General features: G+C 39.4%; 2 protein-coding genes across 2 annotated transcripts; one reads left to right on the top strand and one right to left on the bottom strand.

The window, feature by feature from the left end:
* Window positions 1-528: 528 nt before the first annotated feature.
* Window positions 529-7,888, bottom strand: LOC140246871 (GDH/6PGL endoplasmic bifunctional protein-like). Its single transcript, XM_072326197.1, has 6 exons — window positions 7,654-7,888; window positions 6,652-6,797; window positions 5,313-5,499; window positions 4,478-4,630; window positions 3,721-3,837; window positions 529-2,865 (listed from the first exon to the last, which is right to left on the bottom strand). The coding sequence occupies exons 1-6, from the start codon at window positions 7,886-7,888 to the stop codon at window positions 1,229-1,231; spliced, it is 2,475 nt and encodes an 824-aa protein (XP_072182298.1). The 3' UTR covers window positions 529-1,228.
* A 572-nt stretch (window positions 7,889-8,460) lies between these two features.
* Window positions 8,461-14,812, top strand: LOC140226386 (isochorismatase domain-containing protein 2-like). Its single transcript, XM_072306865.1, has 4 exons — window positions 8,461-8,664; window positions 9,747-9,853; window positions 11,197-11,336; window positions 12,551-14,812. Exons 1-4 carry the CDS (start codon window positions 8,481-8,483, stop codon window positions 12,705-12,707), a joined length of 588 nt encoding a protein of 195 aa, XP_072162966.1. The 5' UTR covers window positions 8,461-8,480; the 3' UTR covers window positions 12,708-14,812.
* The last annotated feature ends 2,564 nt before the right edge of the window (window positions 14,813-17,376 follow it).

Raw genomic sequence — 17,376 nt, 5'->3', positions numbered from 1 at the left:
CAATAAGATGTAAAGATTTCATAAGCTTAAGATGGTTTGGCAATAAACATGCTGCCAAAACACTTCCTGAAATGCCCCCAGGTCCCTTATATGGTGTTGATTCATTAAAGGTCCAGTTTACCTTTGGGAGCAGTGATTTCAATAATGTTCAAGATACCACATTTGATGCATATGTGTAGGTCTGTTGTATCACAAAACATCCTACCATATAAAATTTTTGCAATAAAGCCTAAAATATGGGGAGATATCAGCATGCTTCTCAATAAACCATAACTGTATACGGTTTAGTCTGCAAGCATTCTTATTATAACTATTGTTCACATTTTGTGTACTTAACAACACTTAACATCGATTATACGGATTCAAATTTTTACAGTGGTTGTTTCTATCCCTAACTCACATTTTAGATCTATTTTAAAGCACTAATGTTGGGTTTTTGTTTCATCTGCAAATGGTAAATTATGCCTTTAAGATGCACTGCTTGGAATAAAAGATGATGGACTGTGTATAACTAAGAAAAATGGGGGTATATGTTAACCAAAAGTTAACCTGTTGTGTCCGTTTAATTTTTCTACAACAAATAATTCCCATACACCCCTGCCCGGGTATACAATGGTTCCATAAGCGTACTCGGGGACTCGTCCTCAACGGATTAAAGATTGATAGGAGTGAAGGATGTTGGAGAAACATGATGGAGGTACAATAACTCCAATCTAAAAGTTCTGAAAGAACCAAATGTGACCCTGCATCACTAAGCCAAGAAAAAGTCGCCAGACATTGATTCTGAAAGAGCAGACTCTAAGCTTTAAAATTATGTTTAATTGAATTCAAATGGACTCTCCTAACCTATCCTAATATTGGACAGAAAGCACACACTCTAGAAAAGTGTGAACTGAGGAAAGAGGCCCTGAAGTTAAAAGTTTATTCAAGCACTTTAATTTTAACTGCTACAAACACACTTCCCAATTCATGTTGTTTCAATCCCAAACTTAAGAATAATGTAGAAGAATATCTCTTTCCGTAAAGATGAAAAACTCAAAGTTTACTTGGTTGACCCATTTCACCATTCCGAGTCTTCTCATCAAATCAAGGGGTGCGCCTTGTTGTTGGTGTTGTGATGCAAAGTCAAATATATGAAGAAGAATGGGATTTTTTCTTGATGTTTCAGGAGGCTTGGGCTGTCCATTCATCATATAAGTGAAGCAGTTTGGGGGAGGAAAAGTCTACATTATACAGATAATAAGGCACTATGATCAATGAACCATGTCAGCTCTCCATTGCTGGGATCAACTCCTAGTACAGGTAGCTTGCTCCGGTCGTTGTGATGGGTGTGTCTCAAAGTCTCAACTAGGCTTTGCTTCTTCTCTCCCAGTATGTGTATTGCAATGTTTCTGGTCCTATTTATCATAAGGAAGCTCAAGCTCATTCTGTGGCGTACCTCCATTTGCACACTGCCCTCTGTCAGCACGACGAAATGTTTGTCATTATAGAGGGATGTATGATTTGGAAACAAAGAGGCTACATGTCCATCATTTCCAACTCCAAGGACGATGTAGTCAAAGCGTGAATCTGGCAGTAGGCGCTCCATCTCCGCCGAGTATATGCCAGCACCATTGTCATCGGGATGACACAATCCCTTGGACAGCTGGACCGGCATGGGATGGATGTTGGTGTACGGGATTGAGACGTAGCGCAGTAACTTGGTGTAGATGAGGTTGAAGTTTGATTCTGGCGCTGTCGCTGTGACGCAGCGCTCGTCCGTAAACCAGACGTGTGTATCAGTCCACGGAAATGCATTCCTCATGCGCATGGCAAGGTACATGAGTAAACGTCCAGGCGTGCTGCCACCTGGGAAAGCCACATGGAACACCCCTCTCTCATTGATGGCATTGTTTGCAGAATGGAGGATATGCATTGCCAGGAGTGCCACTGTCTCTTCGGTGTCACCAGTGAACAAACGATCAGAACGGAACGTGCGTGAAATCCCAGACATCGAGGGCATGGCAAACTGCTGCCCTCGCTCAGCATTCCACTCTGTGTCTATGTGGTGTATAAAGCTCAACCCTGTCTTCGCAAGTTTGAAATCCAGCCATCTTCCCGTACCTTTGCCTCCCAAGTAAATTCTCGGTTGAATTTCAGTGATATCCTGGAGGAGCGAGGTCCAGATATTCCAGGAAGCCATTAAATCGGGTGTGCCGATGAATTTATCCTGGTTGCCACGGTAACATTCCCGAATCAGTGACGAGTACGGATCACTTTCGGCACCAGCAGAGAAGACATAAAAATCGCTCAGAGGGTATCCAAGGATGTTGGTGCCTTCACTGACTCCTGGAAGAGTCCACGCCACAGGAACCACTGGCCTTGGAAGAGATTTGCTTACGGCCACTGTCGGAAGCTTGGACGAACCAATGAAAAATATGATCTGCTTTGTTTGGCAGGCATGATCTTTATTTGCATAATCTGGCGTTGTCGCACAAATATCAGTATTCTTGAACAAGATGCGCACATACACAAGCTTTTCGTCCAGCTTCTTGCCAGCAACAAGAACAAAGGGCACAGCTCCCCATCTTGGGTTGGATATGGACAACCTCACGGCAGCGTACGTTGGAGTGTTCGTCGAATCGTCTTGCCCGCGATCCATCTCCTCCCGCCATTCGTCGCCATAGCTGCTGTATTGACCAATCACGGCTTGTCTGGCAGTGGCAGGAGCCACCTGGCTGAGCACGGCCAGCTTTTCCTCCTGCTTGTCCGCACTGCTGCTGAGGTTTCTGGGTATTTCCATGGCAACCAGTGCCATGATCTCGGTCAGGTGGTTCTGCATTACATCCCGGATGACTCCGTACTTGTCGTAGAAACTGATGCGGCCTGAAACATTACAAGTGGAGAATCTTTGTACTAGTAGTGTTTATAAAAAGATAATAATAATAATAAATAAAAAAATCACACTTGAGATATTTACAGGCCTGATGTGCTCAAACAATTCACATAAGAAACTTGTCAAGCTTTTTCATCAGACAGATGAGCAAACAATATAGCATGCATAATTTCTTCTGCATAAGAACAGTACATGCATGTGTGTACATTGTATAAACCACAGTATATTTCAAGGATTTATATATCACTATGATTCGCTGGTGGTTAAATGTGCAATTGAGATCAATGGCAAGAGATTGAGGGCAAACAACAGTGGCAACTCGATATAAAGTGATCTATAAATATAACAAACTAATTTCTCCTGTGTTAATGAATTTACTTCCTTTGTTTTGTATTTTTAGTGACTACTAATATATACAAAATATCTGATATACAGAACAAATTGTCTTGGTCCCAAAAATCTCTTAAACTGAGATTTCCCTTTTTGTTTCTTTGTTTGTTTGTTTTTAAGTAAAGTTGCAAATAGCCTCCCACTGCTGGCTTGTTCTTCATTAGGACTCTGCCACTTTCATTGTCAAAACATTGCCATGAGCATTTTTCTGTTGTTGTTATACATCTTCAATGAAGATTATACACTTTTGCCATGAAGGGTTGAGTACAGGATCTTGTTTTCAAGAGCCAAGTATCCTATCTGCCATATCACACCATACTCATATAAACAGGCTCTATAAAAAGTGATCTATTACTTTCACTAGCTCAACAGTGAGTTTTGCCTGCCTTGAGTAAGGTTAGTGGGCGAGTGACTTTACAGCAGTTGTAATGAGAGTAAACAGTGGTGATACCTACCTTTGACATCGAGGGCCTCCTTCATGACTATCTCCACCCGCTCAACGTGTTCCTGGTCCCACAGCTCCCCATACTTTTCCTTGTTGGTGACTCTGAACGGGAGAATGCTTTGAACACCTGTGGGGGGACAGAGGCAGAAATTAGGATTTGTCATTTTACACCTAATAGCTGGCGTGGGAGGTAACACACAGAATGATGCATCCCAAGGGTGTGGTATGCTATTACTCACAGAGGGCATAAGATGGAAATCAGTTTAATAAGGACCTTATGACACCACTAGACGGGAATAACAATCCATCTAATTTGTATCAAAGTTTTCAAAATTTCACAAGAAAGAATGGAAAGACCATTATCTTTTGCAATTCATACAGAAACAGTGTGTGTGTTTTTGTTTGTTTGTTTGTTTGTTTGGTTTTTTTTTTTGGGGGGGGGGTAGAAACTTCTTATATGAATGCTTATCTCTTTCTCCACATCTAGGTTTACCATTCTACATTTTACATAATCTTAAAACTTTCAACAAGATACTCTGGCTGTTGTCAAGAATGAAATGCAATCAACTTTCTCGAGTTTGAACGATTTCTGGAACCTCCATTTTAAGTACATGTTATCTTTATTGTCTTCTTCTCCACTTTTATTCTAATTATTTCTCTTCTTCTTCTTTTTCGCCCTTTGTACGTCATGATTTGTGTGACTGACACTGTTTGCTTTTCATGACTGATGATGTAAACCCAATCCCTGGAAGAGTGAGCTCACTGACCAGTCTTTCCAAGATAGTGATCAATCCTGTAGATCTCACTCTCCTTCAGATGTTGCTTGAGGGCGCCAGACAGGTCCTTGGCCGATGCAGTGTCATGTCCAAATGGCTTCTCCACGACCACTCGCAGCCAGGCATTCCCTAATGGTCGGCACTCTTGTATGTCGGAACAGAGAGAAATTATTGACATTAATGATTTGTAGGGTGTTGGTTGACTTAGCACAGTGAACAGTAATGATTATAGTGAGAGTGTAGACATCAGAGTTTACATCCCTGGTCAAGTATTAAGCTGCAATAAATGAATGAATTAGAGAGAATGCGAACGAAAATGGTAGGAGTTGAATATTAAGAGTTCTGAGGTGATGGCATGATCAGTCCTGCCAACTAGAGAATGTTGATGTGTTTGCCACTAATGACTAAATTGTGAAATCCTCAGCAACTACAATGTACTGCCACAGTTATCAAATGTAGAAATCCTTGTTACAATAAAGTAGAAATTCAGGTCGAAAAATTATCATCTACTTGTACTTCTTTGCATACTGAACTGTTCTGCTATACATGAAATTCTGGCATAAGAAAAGAAAATAGCTGGTCCCGAGAATTCATTTATAACAGGAGTCATCAGTATTCTAATTGATGCAGGGCAGATGGCTGCGAACTTCACAAAGCAAACACAGAAAGATGAGAGGCTCCTTTTCTCTCACACCGCACATGCATCATTCCCTATCAAAATATTATTATTCCTGGCAACTTTTTGATGGTTGCGTAGACAGTGGTTTGATGCTGCACAGGGTACTCTTTATGATATAATGTATTTATACAAGATCATTGGTTGTACTTGTGTTTATGCTGGCTGCGATCTCTGCATATGCAAATGGCGGCACGGATAGATAGACGATTCGTCCCTTCTCTCTCAGTCCCACTCCTTGCATTTTGCGTTGGATGTCACCACACAGAGTATCATAGTCTTCATTCTTCTTCAGGGTGTAGTATGGAATATCCTCAGCAAATGCTGCCTTTCTATGCTGTGGATGAAGGAGTTAATAATGAAATGTAACTTTCAAAGCCATATATTCAGTGAGGATTATGAAGGGTCCCCCTCCAACATTTCCTTTGGACTTCAACCACTTCAATCAAAGACAGTTGTAATGACAAAACATTTATTTTCTACTATAAAATATATTCATTTGCAGGTCATCGTCTCAATGGTACGGGACCAAACAAAGTAATGTAGGTATCTTGTTTAAAATACATTCACAAATGATCTATCATTAACTGTACTTGCAAATTTATGAGTTAAGGGACAAGTTCACCTTCATTAGCATAAGGATTGAGAGAATGCAGCAAAATTAGTAGAACACATCAGTGAAAGTTTGAGGAAAATTGGACAATCGATGCAAAAGTTATGAATTTTTAAAACTTTTGTGTTGGAACTGCTGGATGAGGAGACTACTAAGGCTCGTGATGTCATATGAGTACAACAGTATAAAGAAAATATAAAGAAAATTCAACATATTTTCACTTTTTTTGCATAATAAAAGAGCACTTGACTTGCCTCTTTCTAAAGGCAATGGGAATAATATTACCCATAACATATGTCAGTAACGAGTCAACGGAATGTGTACTTTTTTCAAAAGATGAAATTTTGTGAAATTCTCTTTATATTTTCCTTATATTGTTGTACGCATGTGACATCATACACTGCAGTAGTCTTCTCATCCAGCGGTGACTGCACAAAAACTTCAAAAATTCATAACTTTTTAACGGATTGTCTGATTTTCCACAAACTTTCAATGATGTGTTCTACTAATATTGCTACATTCTCTCAATCCTTATGTTAATGAAGGTGAACTTGTCCTTTAAACTTACGTATTATAAACTGGATTATTATTTCACTAGTTACAAAGAAAAAGGAAAAGTCTTTAGGGAACAATAAAAGACAAGGTTCCACTGATAAATTCTCAAAGTTTCTTATTTGTTTTCTCTATAAAGGGTACAATCATATCATTTCATCACTTGGCAAAGGGATTGGTGCTGTTTTGTCTTCTTATATATAATAGATTAGAGTGTGATAATCATTCTTTGTTGAATTACTGTATGAATACTATTGAACAACAAAACCATAAATCATTACAAAGCTTTAATGAAAATTTGAAGTTGGAAAATGAGTAACATACCTCACAGTTTTCTATCTGGCTGGAGATGGACTCTGGGAGCCGATCACATGACACATTCTCACTGAGAATGGCCTTCATCTCTCTCGCACCTTTCTCCTGAGGTGAACGAGCTCCAGCAAAGAAGTGGAAAACTTGGGCAGACTCCTCTGCGTAAAAAAGAATATGTATATAAAGTTATCATATATAATGTGATTTTTTTCTCTCTCTCTTTGTATTTTTACACTGACATTTTCTTTACCCATTTCAACCGATTAAATTCATGACAGAACCGACTGACAAACATTGAAATTCACAAATTGACCAGTTAACTGTTTTGTAAGTACATGATTTACATAAATGTAGACCCTAGTGCATGTAAATACTACCTTTCTAGAAGTTTAAACATTTTTAATGTTAACAAACTCACTGGAAATTTGTCTACAGAGAAAGGCAGCACTAACTTCTACAATGTACCTAAGTCACATCTACGTACTCATATATAGATAGATAGATAGTGAGTATAATAATTGAACTTGATATAGATCTAGGCCTACTCTATGGCGGGTTCCGCTTACTTCAAGCTCCATGGAAAAATCAGTTCAAAACGATAATTAAAATCTATACTGTGTACTGGCATGTAGGCCTACAACTGTACGTGTACTACGTAGCACTAACACAAACTCTATGAACAGTGTCCATGCGTGTAAAAGCACAAGTTTAGTGATGAAATTTTACTGTTACCTACTCTAGGGAGTTTGGGTCATCGCTCTTAAAACCCTCCTAATGTGTACTTAGCATACCAACATGATATCACCACAGAATCAATTTTCTTGAATACTTTCATGACATCAGCAAAATCGAGAAACACAAATGAAAAACAAAAGATTGGAGCATCGTGCGTAGGGTCGTAGCTATAGTCTAGATCTGACATGATCTAGGACACAAATGTTTCTTGTTCTTCTCTTTCTTCTTGTTTGAAACCACTAAACCAACTCATTATAATTATCCTAATAGTTTACATACCATAAGCAAGGTTGAAGAACCCTTGCCACAAATACTTCTTAGCCAAGTCGCCAGTAGCTCCTACAACAACCACGTTCACCACTCCGTCAGTCCCGGCACCCGCCGGGGCCGCAGGCGGAGCGGCATCGCGATCCCCCGCTAGCTCGCTGGAATCCACTCCACGGGGATTGATACTTAGCCACAAACACAATAAGAGAACCGAGGCTCCGATGCCCACAAGTAAGTTTCGTCTCATCCTCACTTTTCTGAAGAACATAACCATTTCACCATAGAAGCCAAATACTTAGCCAAAATTCGAGAATTAATCGTGCAAATCTTTGGCGTCCAAGACTGAACGAGCGAAGAGTTACGCAATATGGATATGGCAACCTTTGACCTACGATGCCACACTTGTCGGCCACAACCATTATTTACTATGGGGAGGTCTTCTTCAGCTAACTGTACCAACTGATTTTCTTTTGAATTATCATTTTATTATTTCCGTTAATCATTCACGATAAGGACATATTACCATATTTTTCCGATCTTTTAAGAATTTTTTGACTATATCTGTCTGATTTTTAAACCAATTGAGAGAGTTGATTTTGTTTAAGGAGTTACTATCCCCCACTTGAAAATGAATTTTTCTATCTAAACCCTGGATGGCAGTAACTTGCCCGTGCTTTTCGCTGCCAGCCAGGGAAGTACACGGCCCCCTCTACCCGCGACCGTCGGCCTAGTGATTGTGCGTGTGACCCATCAAGCCCCTGGCCTAGCCTGCTACTGCGCTGTATAACGTGTACACTCCTAGATCCTGTAAATTGTAGCTTCTTTACCGTACCGGCACCATGGCTGCTAGGAATCTAGGAAAGATTGTCTTGCGGAATTCGGCTCTTTTCGTGTGCGACATGCAGGAAAAGTTTCGACCTACAATCAAATATTATCCAGAGATCATTGATGTCTCTACCAGATTATTCAGGGCAGCGAAAACCCTCGAAATGCCTGTGGTCATTACGGAACAATATCCGAAAGGTTGGTGAGATAACTGCCACTACAGAGTGCCAGTACCAGTGGCAGTACACTGTAGTAGGCTGGCAGCCAGAAAGTATTACGGATGTTAACTGTTACAAGTTGTTGACTGTGTAGTATTACCACTTCTTGATAAAGCCAGAATCTCTTTTACGTTTTACTGCTGTGTTAAATCTGCTGACTTCCGTGATTTCAACAATTACATATTCGCTGGCAACTTAACTGTTCGTCTCGTCTGGAGTTTCTATATATAACCTCGGGACCTCGGCAGCTCGGGGTTGGGTTGGTAGGGTCACTGCCACTGGTGCGGTTAGAATTTCTAGAGAAACCCAAACCTGATTGCTCTTCATAAAATCTAAAAGGTGGTTTGTAGTTAATTGCTACTTCGTGCAGCTTTCCGTGAGTAGCTTGCTGTATAATTATAGATGAATTTGATTATTTTAAGCAAATAAAAGAATTGTTCGTCAGGTTTTACTGACTTGAGTACAGTTTTGGTGAATCGCAATTGGTGATGGTGATTCATATTCATAGTTTTCTTAGTGTTATTGTTTATAGATATCTAATTGAGATTATAAGAATATTTGATTAAGAATTTGAATTTGTCTTTATTAGTAGATAATATACTGCCAATGCAGTAGCCAGTAGTACTGCAGTAGACACATCTCTTTTATATTTCGGTAGTCCTATAGAGTAGCTAGTACAAGTAGTTGAATCGATAACAATGCTAATGATTGATTAAAAGTACCGGTATCATTGTTATTTCTATCACTTGTCAATGTCATGTTATGTCGTCAGCCTAAAAACAGAGATGGTGGTGGTACTGGTAGGCCTACACTACAGTACATGTATCACTCTTACATGTAGGCCTATCACTTTTTCTGTTTTCTGATTGTTGCCATTACACATCAGTAATATTCCCAATTATCATTTTGTATGTTGTTATATCCCTCCTGCCATGATACATTTTCATCTCACCATTCCAAAATATTTTGTCCTCGCCTTCCGACTGAGTCCCATCCTTTTGTCCACTCTACAATTTTGTATCTCCTTGCTCTCCTCTTTTCCGCTCTCACTGTACTCCAAAGGTCTGGGGCCGACGGTCCAAGAGCTCGGTGTGAACCGTGATGAAGAGGACATCTATGCTAAAACCTGCTTCTCCATGGTCCTGCCTGATGTGGAGGAAAAACTCAAGGTATGAATAAAAAAAAAATACACGTACAATTTTTAACGTAATCATGTAAAAGAACACTAGACTCGATATCATTGGTGGTACTACCAAACATTTGGGCAGGTAGACTGACATTTTGAGCGCATAATTTTGTTTTGATCGCATAATTTCGTATTTGATATGGGATTTAAAATATGCACTGGCATTTCCATTGTCTTCCTCTAGTCCAGATAAGAATTCTTGTTAATCCGTTTCTTAACCCATTGAGGACAAGTCCCGAGTATACTCGGGCAAGGGTCTATGAGAAATGTGTTTTGTAGCAAAATCAAACTGTCATCAACAGGTTAATTTTCCATGAGCCTTCAATGCCCTCACACCAGATTCTTTTTGCCAGTTAACAGAGAACAGACAAGTTGGTAGTCTGGGTTGGTGATTCAAGTTTTATACAATGTATCAACACAAGTTAATGACTATATTGGGAAAAGGAAAATATTATAAAAATACATGCAATTTTGATACCATAGAAGATTAGATATTGATAGAAGAATCTCAAATCTTTCAATCAAATTCCTTTTTTCTGGTCCGCATAACACAAATAAACATGAATTTAGGCCCTCAATGCAGATACTCTTGTCTACATTTTGGGAACCTTCTATGCTAGGTTCCTGTAAGGAATGAATTAATTGCATTTTTATAACATCACTTGACTTCCACTGCAATGAAATAAACCCCCCCCCCCCCTCAAAAAAAAACCCAGAACATTAGATAACAAAAGTGAATGATAAATAAACAAACAAAAACAAATAAATAAATGGCTAAATAAAAAGAAAGAAACACAAAATAAAAATAAATATTTGGTAGGGAAATAACTATATCTACTCCATCTGTGCCACTCTCGTCATACACACATTTTGTGTATTGAATTTGTGTCACTTTAAATTTTCAGATTACTATTCCTTTATAACTGTAGAGGGTTTTGTACTGAAATATTGAAGACTTGAAATTAATGTGTTAGATTGTCACTGCAGATTTAAACTTGTTTTTTTCCGATAAACTTCCTCCAGAACATATCCTGTAATACACTTTATTTGTCGTCCAAATATAAAGTGACCAAACAGATTTGCAGGCATAATGAAATTGCAGAGACTCTGGAGTATGGTATATACACCACATGGAACATTGAAAGGAAATGTTTTCTTTATGATTTGGATCCATGAAATTTACTACCCACACCTGTTATTATGTTTGAAATGACTGCTTCTCATATCATAGGCCGTATAGTTTTATTTTTATTAATTTTTTCATATAATTATCACTGTGATGTTACTCTCCATCCAATACTCTGTATGTTTGGGTTTATTTTGCAGAAAAATGATGTAAAGTCTGTGATCATGTGCGGTATTGAAACACAAGCCTGCGTGCAGCAAACAACTCTTGACCTCCTGGACAAAGGCTATGATGTCCACATAGTGGCCGATGCTGTGTCATCGAGGAGTCTGGTTGACCGGTGAGTTTAGTCAGGATGACCCTGTTACCAATGCCTGTGGATGAAGCGCAGCAGCTAACTTTGAAATACAATGTACAGTCAAACTTGCCTTAGTCAAATCTATTTGTACACGTGTACTAAAGAAATAGCTTTGACTTCGAGAGAATTTGACTCATGTGGGCGTAAAATCAGTAGAATAGAAGAGAAATTGAAAAGACCTTTGACTTGTGCGAATATTCAACCTAGGTGGACGTAAGCAAGGTTGACTCTAGATTAACCCGTTGAGGATGGGCTGATTTTGCTACAACATGCATTTCCCATATAGACACCTGTTCAAGTATACTCGGAACTCATCCTCAATGACTTAAATCAAGGAAGCCAAATGGCTTTTAGACAATTTGTAGACCTTTCCCAAGACACATGCCACATTTTCAAAGGTGGGGGGGGGGGCAGTTTATATTTCTGGTGCTACTCCCAGATTTCATCAGCTAACAAGCCAAAAAAAAAAAAAAAAAAGGCCTACAGTGCAACTTTGTGGTGCCACTCAGGGGTTTCATCAGCTAACAAACAAACAAACAAAAGGTCTTCAGCCCAACTTTCTCATGCCACATTTGGTTTCTTCAGCTGACAAACAAAAAGAAGAAAAAAGAATGCGGTACCCACACTTTTTCTACCACTTCAAGGTTTCACCGGTTGGCAAAACTTGCAATCAGCTTCCAATTGACAACGACTAACAGCAATAAAACTTTAACCACATTTTTTGAAAGAAAGAATAAAAAAAAAGTGGGGAGTGGGCCCTAAATGGTTACACCTTTTGTATTCCCATGTATTATGCAAAAAAAATAAAAAGATTAAAAAAAAATGCCCCATCCCTGGTTGCACCAGCCCTGTTTCCCTTCTGCCAGTTGTGTCACTTTTGTTTTGTTTTGTTTTGTTTTTTTGTGTGTATTTTTTGGATATGAAGGGAGCAAATTGTAATTTTAGTCAATATAAATTTCTCCCGGAATATCTTGTAGTGATTAGCAAATCAGATTTAACCCATTCCTCTTGAGATCCTGCACTTCCCCAAACTTTTTGTATTAAAGGGACCTTCAATAGTCCCATTAGAAGTTCAGAATGCATTCTTCATATATATGTTAGTACCTGGTACATGCACAGCACATTATCCTAAATAGGAATACACTGAAAAGCCTGATGAATTCCCCCCCCCCCCCCCCCCCCCCCCCCGTCTTCAGGATGTTTGCCATCTCCAGGATGCGAGACAGTGGAGCCTTCATCACCACCAGTGAGAGCGTTCTCCTCAGCCTCGTCAAAGACGCCGCCCACCCCAAGTTCAAGGAGATCCAGAAACTCATCGCCACGTCCGCCCCAGACTCGGGACTTCTCGACTAAAATCACCTCAACCAATTCACCCTACCTGCAGAATCGATGTTTTGGATTGTGTGAATTTATTAGCTGCCAAAAACTCTGAATCGATTGAAGAGAGAATGAAGCATGTGATGTGAACATGAAAGCGTAATGAATAATTTCTCCATGCCGCACTTAATATGTGATAATGAAGCAGTGTGGGGTGTGCTCTTGGAGTTTCTGCCATACTCGGTCTTGCATCATCCTACAAGCTCTTCAAGCTTGTATTCTCCACCAAGGAGGTTGTCATGTCTTTGCTAACATTGGTTTGTCACTGTCTGTCTACAATTTTGTAAAGTACCTCAAAGAAGTTGTGAATGATTTCGGATGAACTTTCCAGGAAAAGTTGAAAAGGACAGAAGGAAGAGATGATTAAATTTTGGTAGTGATTCAAAAATTTCTATCAGTTTCGGGATTTGGGGGCAAATTTGGGTCAACAAACGAGGGAGGTAAAGCTGTGTATATTTTAAGTTTGCATAAATAATAAAATATGTACAATTAGCATGCGCTCAAGGTGCAGAGCAGGCAAAAAACTGATGATAAGGTATTAACCCGTTGAGGACGAGTCCCGAGTATACTCCGGCGAGCGTCTATGGGAAATGCATGTTGTAGCAAAATCAAACCTTTCTCAACGGGTTAAAGCAAATAAGGCTTCTCTATCATCAATGGGTATAGAGCGATATTCAGTGTGTGTATTGGTAGAAATGAGCTCCTTGGTTGGAATCTGCTCTCTCCGAGTGTTTCTCTACTTTCAAAGGTAGTCCACTTCTCCATCACTCCATGCAGATTAGAGGTAAAAAGAAAGAAGACTATTACAGCAGGAGGCCTAGACATGCAGCATCTGTGTTGTTGCCGTGCAATGTACAAGTTCTCATAATATTAGTTGCTTTGTACTGCTACATGTAAGTGCATTCAGTAACCATTTTCATGTGCGACCAGTAAACTTAAAATAGCTGATTTTTCCCGTATCCGGGCAATTACCCCGAGAGGGCAAATTACCCCCCGGCCAATTACTGGTTGGTGGTAAGGTTAGAGTAGAGATTAGGGTTAGGGTTAGGTTTAGGGTTAGGAGTTTGGGTTAGGGTTAGGGTTAGGTTCAGGATTAGGATTACGATTAGGGCCAGGGGAAGGGTGCGGGGTAATTGCCCAGGGGGTAATTGCCCTAGACCCGATTTTTCCTTACCAAAATAATGCTTTCAGACCATTTTGCATTTTTATTCCCCCGGTCTGTTCTAATCTGCAGTGATTTCAGTCTTTAAAGCAACATGTTTGTGGTTAATCTGTGTTTCATACGAAGATACCAAAAGAACTCTGTCCCCCAGGGAGTTCGTGATGATTACATCAGTTCTGATACCATGCTTGCAAAATGCTGCAGTTTTACCGAGAAAACGTAGAGTAATCAACCCAGTTTGCGGCAAGGTGCCTATTTCTGGTAGGGGCGCTTTTATACTTTTATTCATCTGTAAAACAGGTAATGAACATCATGTGCACTTTAGCCACACTTTAGAACACAAGCAGGTCCTGAGTTTCTTGCCAGTGTTATGGGAAGTGACATTGGGCCTTTTCATCAATGAAGGAAATGGCCCCTGCCGCAAATAAGCACCCTGTGCAAAAAAAAAAAAAGCCTGATGCAAAGCGGGTTGTTTGCTCTATATGCCGTTATAGGTTTTGCAAAGCATGGTTCTCACTTGCATACTACCAAAGATATTATGCTTTCAGTTGTATGAAAATGGAGAAAAAAAACAAAACATTGATTTTTTTTTCAATGTAAGTCTTGTGTCTCTTTGCATAAAAGAGTGCGTGTGACTACCTTGATAGAAGCATCAACTTCATTTACACTGTAGGTGATTATTTGACTTATGCAAGGTCAACTTGAGCAAGTTCAACTCTATTACATTTTATTTTGCCCATCACTGCATGCTTCTTATTATCTAAAATTCAGAAGTTTTGACTCCACTTTTAAGTATGTGAATCAGATGTGTATGTGTATAAATGAGGTACATGTGATTGTAAAAGTTTTGTATGAACAAGATTATGTTGAATGTAACATAAGGACAAAATTTATAAAAAATGAATAAAGTTTTACAAAATATACCAGTGGTATGTGGCTTTTATCAGTTTACATTATATTTACCTCAATGTGTGTGTGTGTGTGTGTGTGTGTGTGTGTGTTTCCTCTGCAGAGAAATGAGAGGTTACATTCAAGAAAGTTTCAGCCCCATTATTGTGGATTAAATCAGAGATGATGAATTTTTGAGCGTATTCTGTACATGTAATACACCATACAGCTGAACCTTTTTTCAGAGGTCTGATACAGCATTGGCAGCAAAACTGCTTTTGGGTGTCCCAACTCTTTGAACAATGTACATACTACAGGAGTTCATTGTTCTTGTACATACCCCAATATCATTATAAACCCAAACATGGTACTTGTCATGGTTTTCAGTGCTTGTAACAAAGTTCCCCTTAATGTACAAACTCCTATCTCTCACTCAGTCAAAATTACAGTGGACTCCCGTTAGAAGAAGTCCTCGGGACCAGCAATTTTATTTCGTTTCATCGAAATTTTGTTACAACCGAATGAATAAGCAATAAAAATACATGGAGTTGATTATGTTGCAGCCATAAGTTTATTTTGTTGTAACCAGAATTTCGTTATAAGCGTGTTCGTTATAACGGGAGTGCACTGTATGCACATTTATCTCCGTCACTTGTTCCTCTAGTCTGTCCCGAGATTTTTTTTTTTCTTTAATCTCTCTCTCTCCTTCTCTTTCTCTTCATTCATTCTCTTATGCCCTCTTTCCTCCTGTCTTGTTTTGTCCTTCCATCATTCTTTCCTTCCTTTGGTCTTTTTCACCTACATAAACATTCCATCTTGAAATTCTGTCTCCCTTCTTTCTCACACAGTATTTGGGTCGTTTCTGATTATCTGACCAACAGACTTGAAGAAAATACAGTAGTACCAGTATTACCATTCCCTCCTCCCCAATGGTTTATGTAACAGCAATGGAAATAAAATGGAACAAAAAAAAATACTTCTCCACAAAAAGTACAATTTTACAATTTTATTCAATTAAAAGAAAGAGACAAAAGTGATACATTTACAATGTATACAATCAGGACCATTATGCAGGCGTAACCAACAAGTGTAAAACTGGACTTTGCTCAGGGCTCAGTTACATAATATGTGCGTTGTGGATTAACCGGTGACTTGTCAAATTTTATGCTCACAAAAATGCACAGGGTTCATTTACACAGTCCTCAGATCCCGAGTACAAGAACTGAACCTGGACAGTATTGTATCCATAAGCTCTATACCATGGAAACAGCAGGATGACCTTTTCAGCACAAGGATATACACAGCTTCAATTCTAATATATGATTTAGCTCAACATAACCAAAGACAAACGAACAAACAAAACAAAACAAACACTAAGCTTTCAGAACAGAAAAACATCAGTTTCCCCCTGCAAAACTCTCCAATAATTTGAAGAAAACATCCCGGTAACAAAATAATTCTGGCACAGGAGGAATATGATAACAAGTTTTGTTACTTGCATTCACTTCTACCTTTTTCAGGTCATCCACTTTTGCTACTTCAAAAACAGCTCCTTACTGAATGACATGATCAATCTGCTCAAAGTGAAGTGATCACCTTCCTTGACACCCCTCCACGCCCTACCCTACCCACAAACCTCCTTGTACGTCCTCTCAATACTGCCCCCCCAAGGAAAAACGCAGTATCTACATCCAGCTCCATTTCTAAACAACCGAGATATTCACCATTTTATCTTTTTGCCAAAGCCCCTGGAAAATATACTCTTTTGAAAAATTCCTTCATTGTGGAATTTTAGTCTATCTAGCTACCAATTTTCCTGGAAAATATCATTTTGTGTTTTTGTTTTGTTTTTCAGTTATTGATGAAAATGTAGATACTTTGGGGAAACCCCACGCAATTGACTGATTTCCCCAAGGAAAAACGCAGTATCTACAATGGAACGAATTTCCCCAAGGAAAAACGCAGTATCTACAGCGGAATGACTAGGATTAATCTTCTGCCATAATTATGTATGCATGTATACATCATTGTTCAAGTATTCTCTGGCCCTGGGGGGTGCATCCTCCACCCCCCCCCCCCCCCCCATTTATGCCCTGTAGGCTTCATAAGATTATTAAATAACAGATCGTTCTTGGAACGTTTTGCTTAAAAGTGTATCCCAGACCGATCTTGCTGTAGGCCTAACGTTACGTCGATACGTGTTTAATATGAAGCTTGCCAGGGCTGTAATGTGATGCTACATGGCCTAGCCGCTAACTAGCATCTAGAATACTAGATCTAGATCTGTACAGTCTAGGTTACAGTCTGTCTAGACCAAAATAAATCTAAATCGGATGTCTGGACCTAGATCGATCTAGGCTAGGTCTAGTTTTTATATCGTTTATTCTAGGCTGGCTACGTAGCAGGCTACACGAGTCTACCGCCTCAGGCTATACATGCACGATGCTCACAGAAAAAAAAAAAGATAGCCTAACGTTAATAGAACTGCAGAAGGTTTAAGCCCTACACGAGCCAGGACTCTTAGATTAGAAAAAAAAAATACATCTAGAACCGGTCTAGAATGAAGTGACATCCGCTCTCTAGGCCTATTCCTTC

This window comes from Diadema setosum, chromosome 3 (assembly GCF_964275005.1).
Source record: "Diadema setosum chromosome 3, eeDiaSeto1, whole genome shotgun sequence".
In the NCBI taxonomy this organism is placed as follows: domain Eukaryota; kingdom Metazoa; phylum Echinodermata; class Echinoidea; order Diadematoida; family Diadematidae; genus Diadema; species Diadema setosum.
Note: the sequence above shows the minus strand (reverse complement) of the source record. Positions and strands in the feature narration are given on the sequence as shown.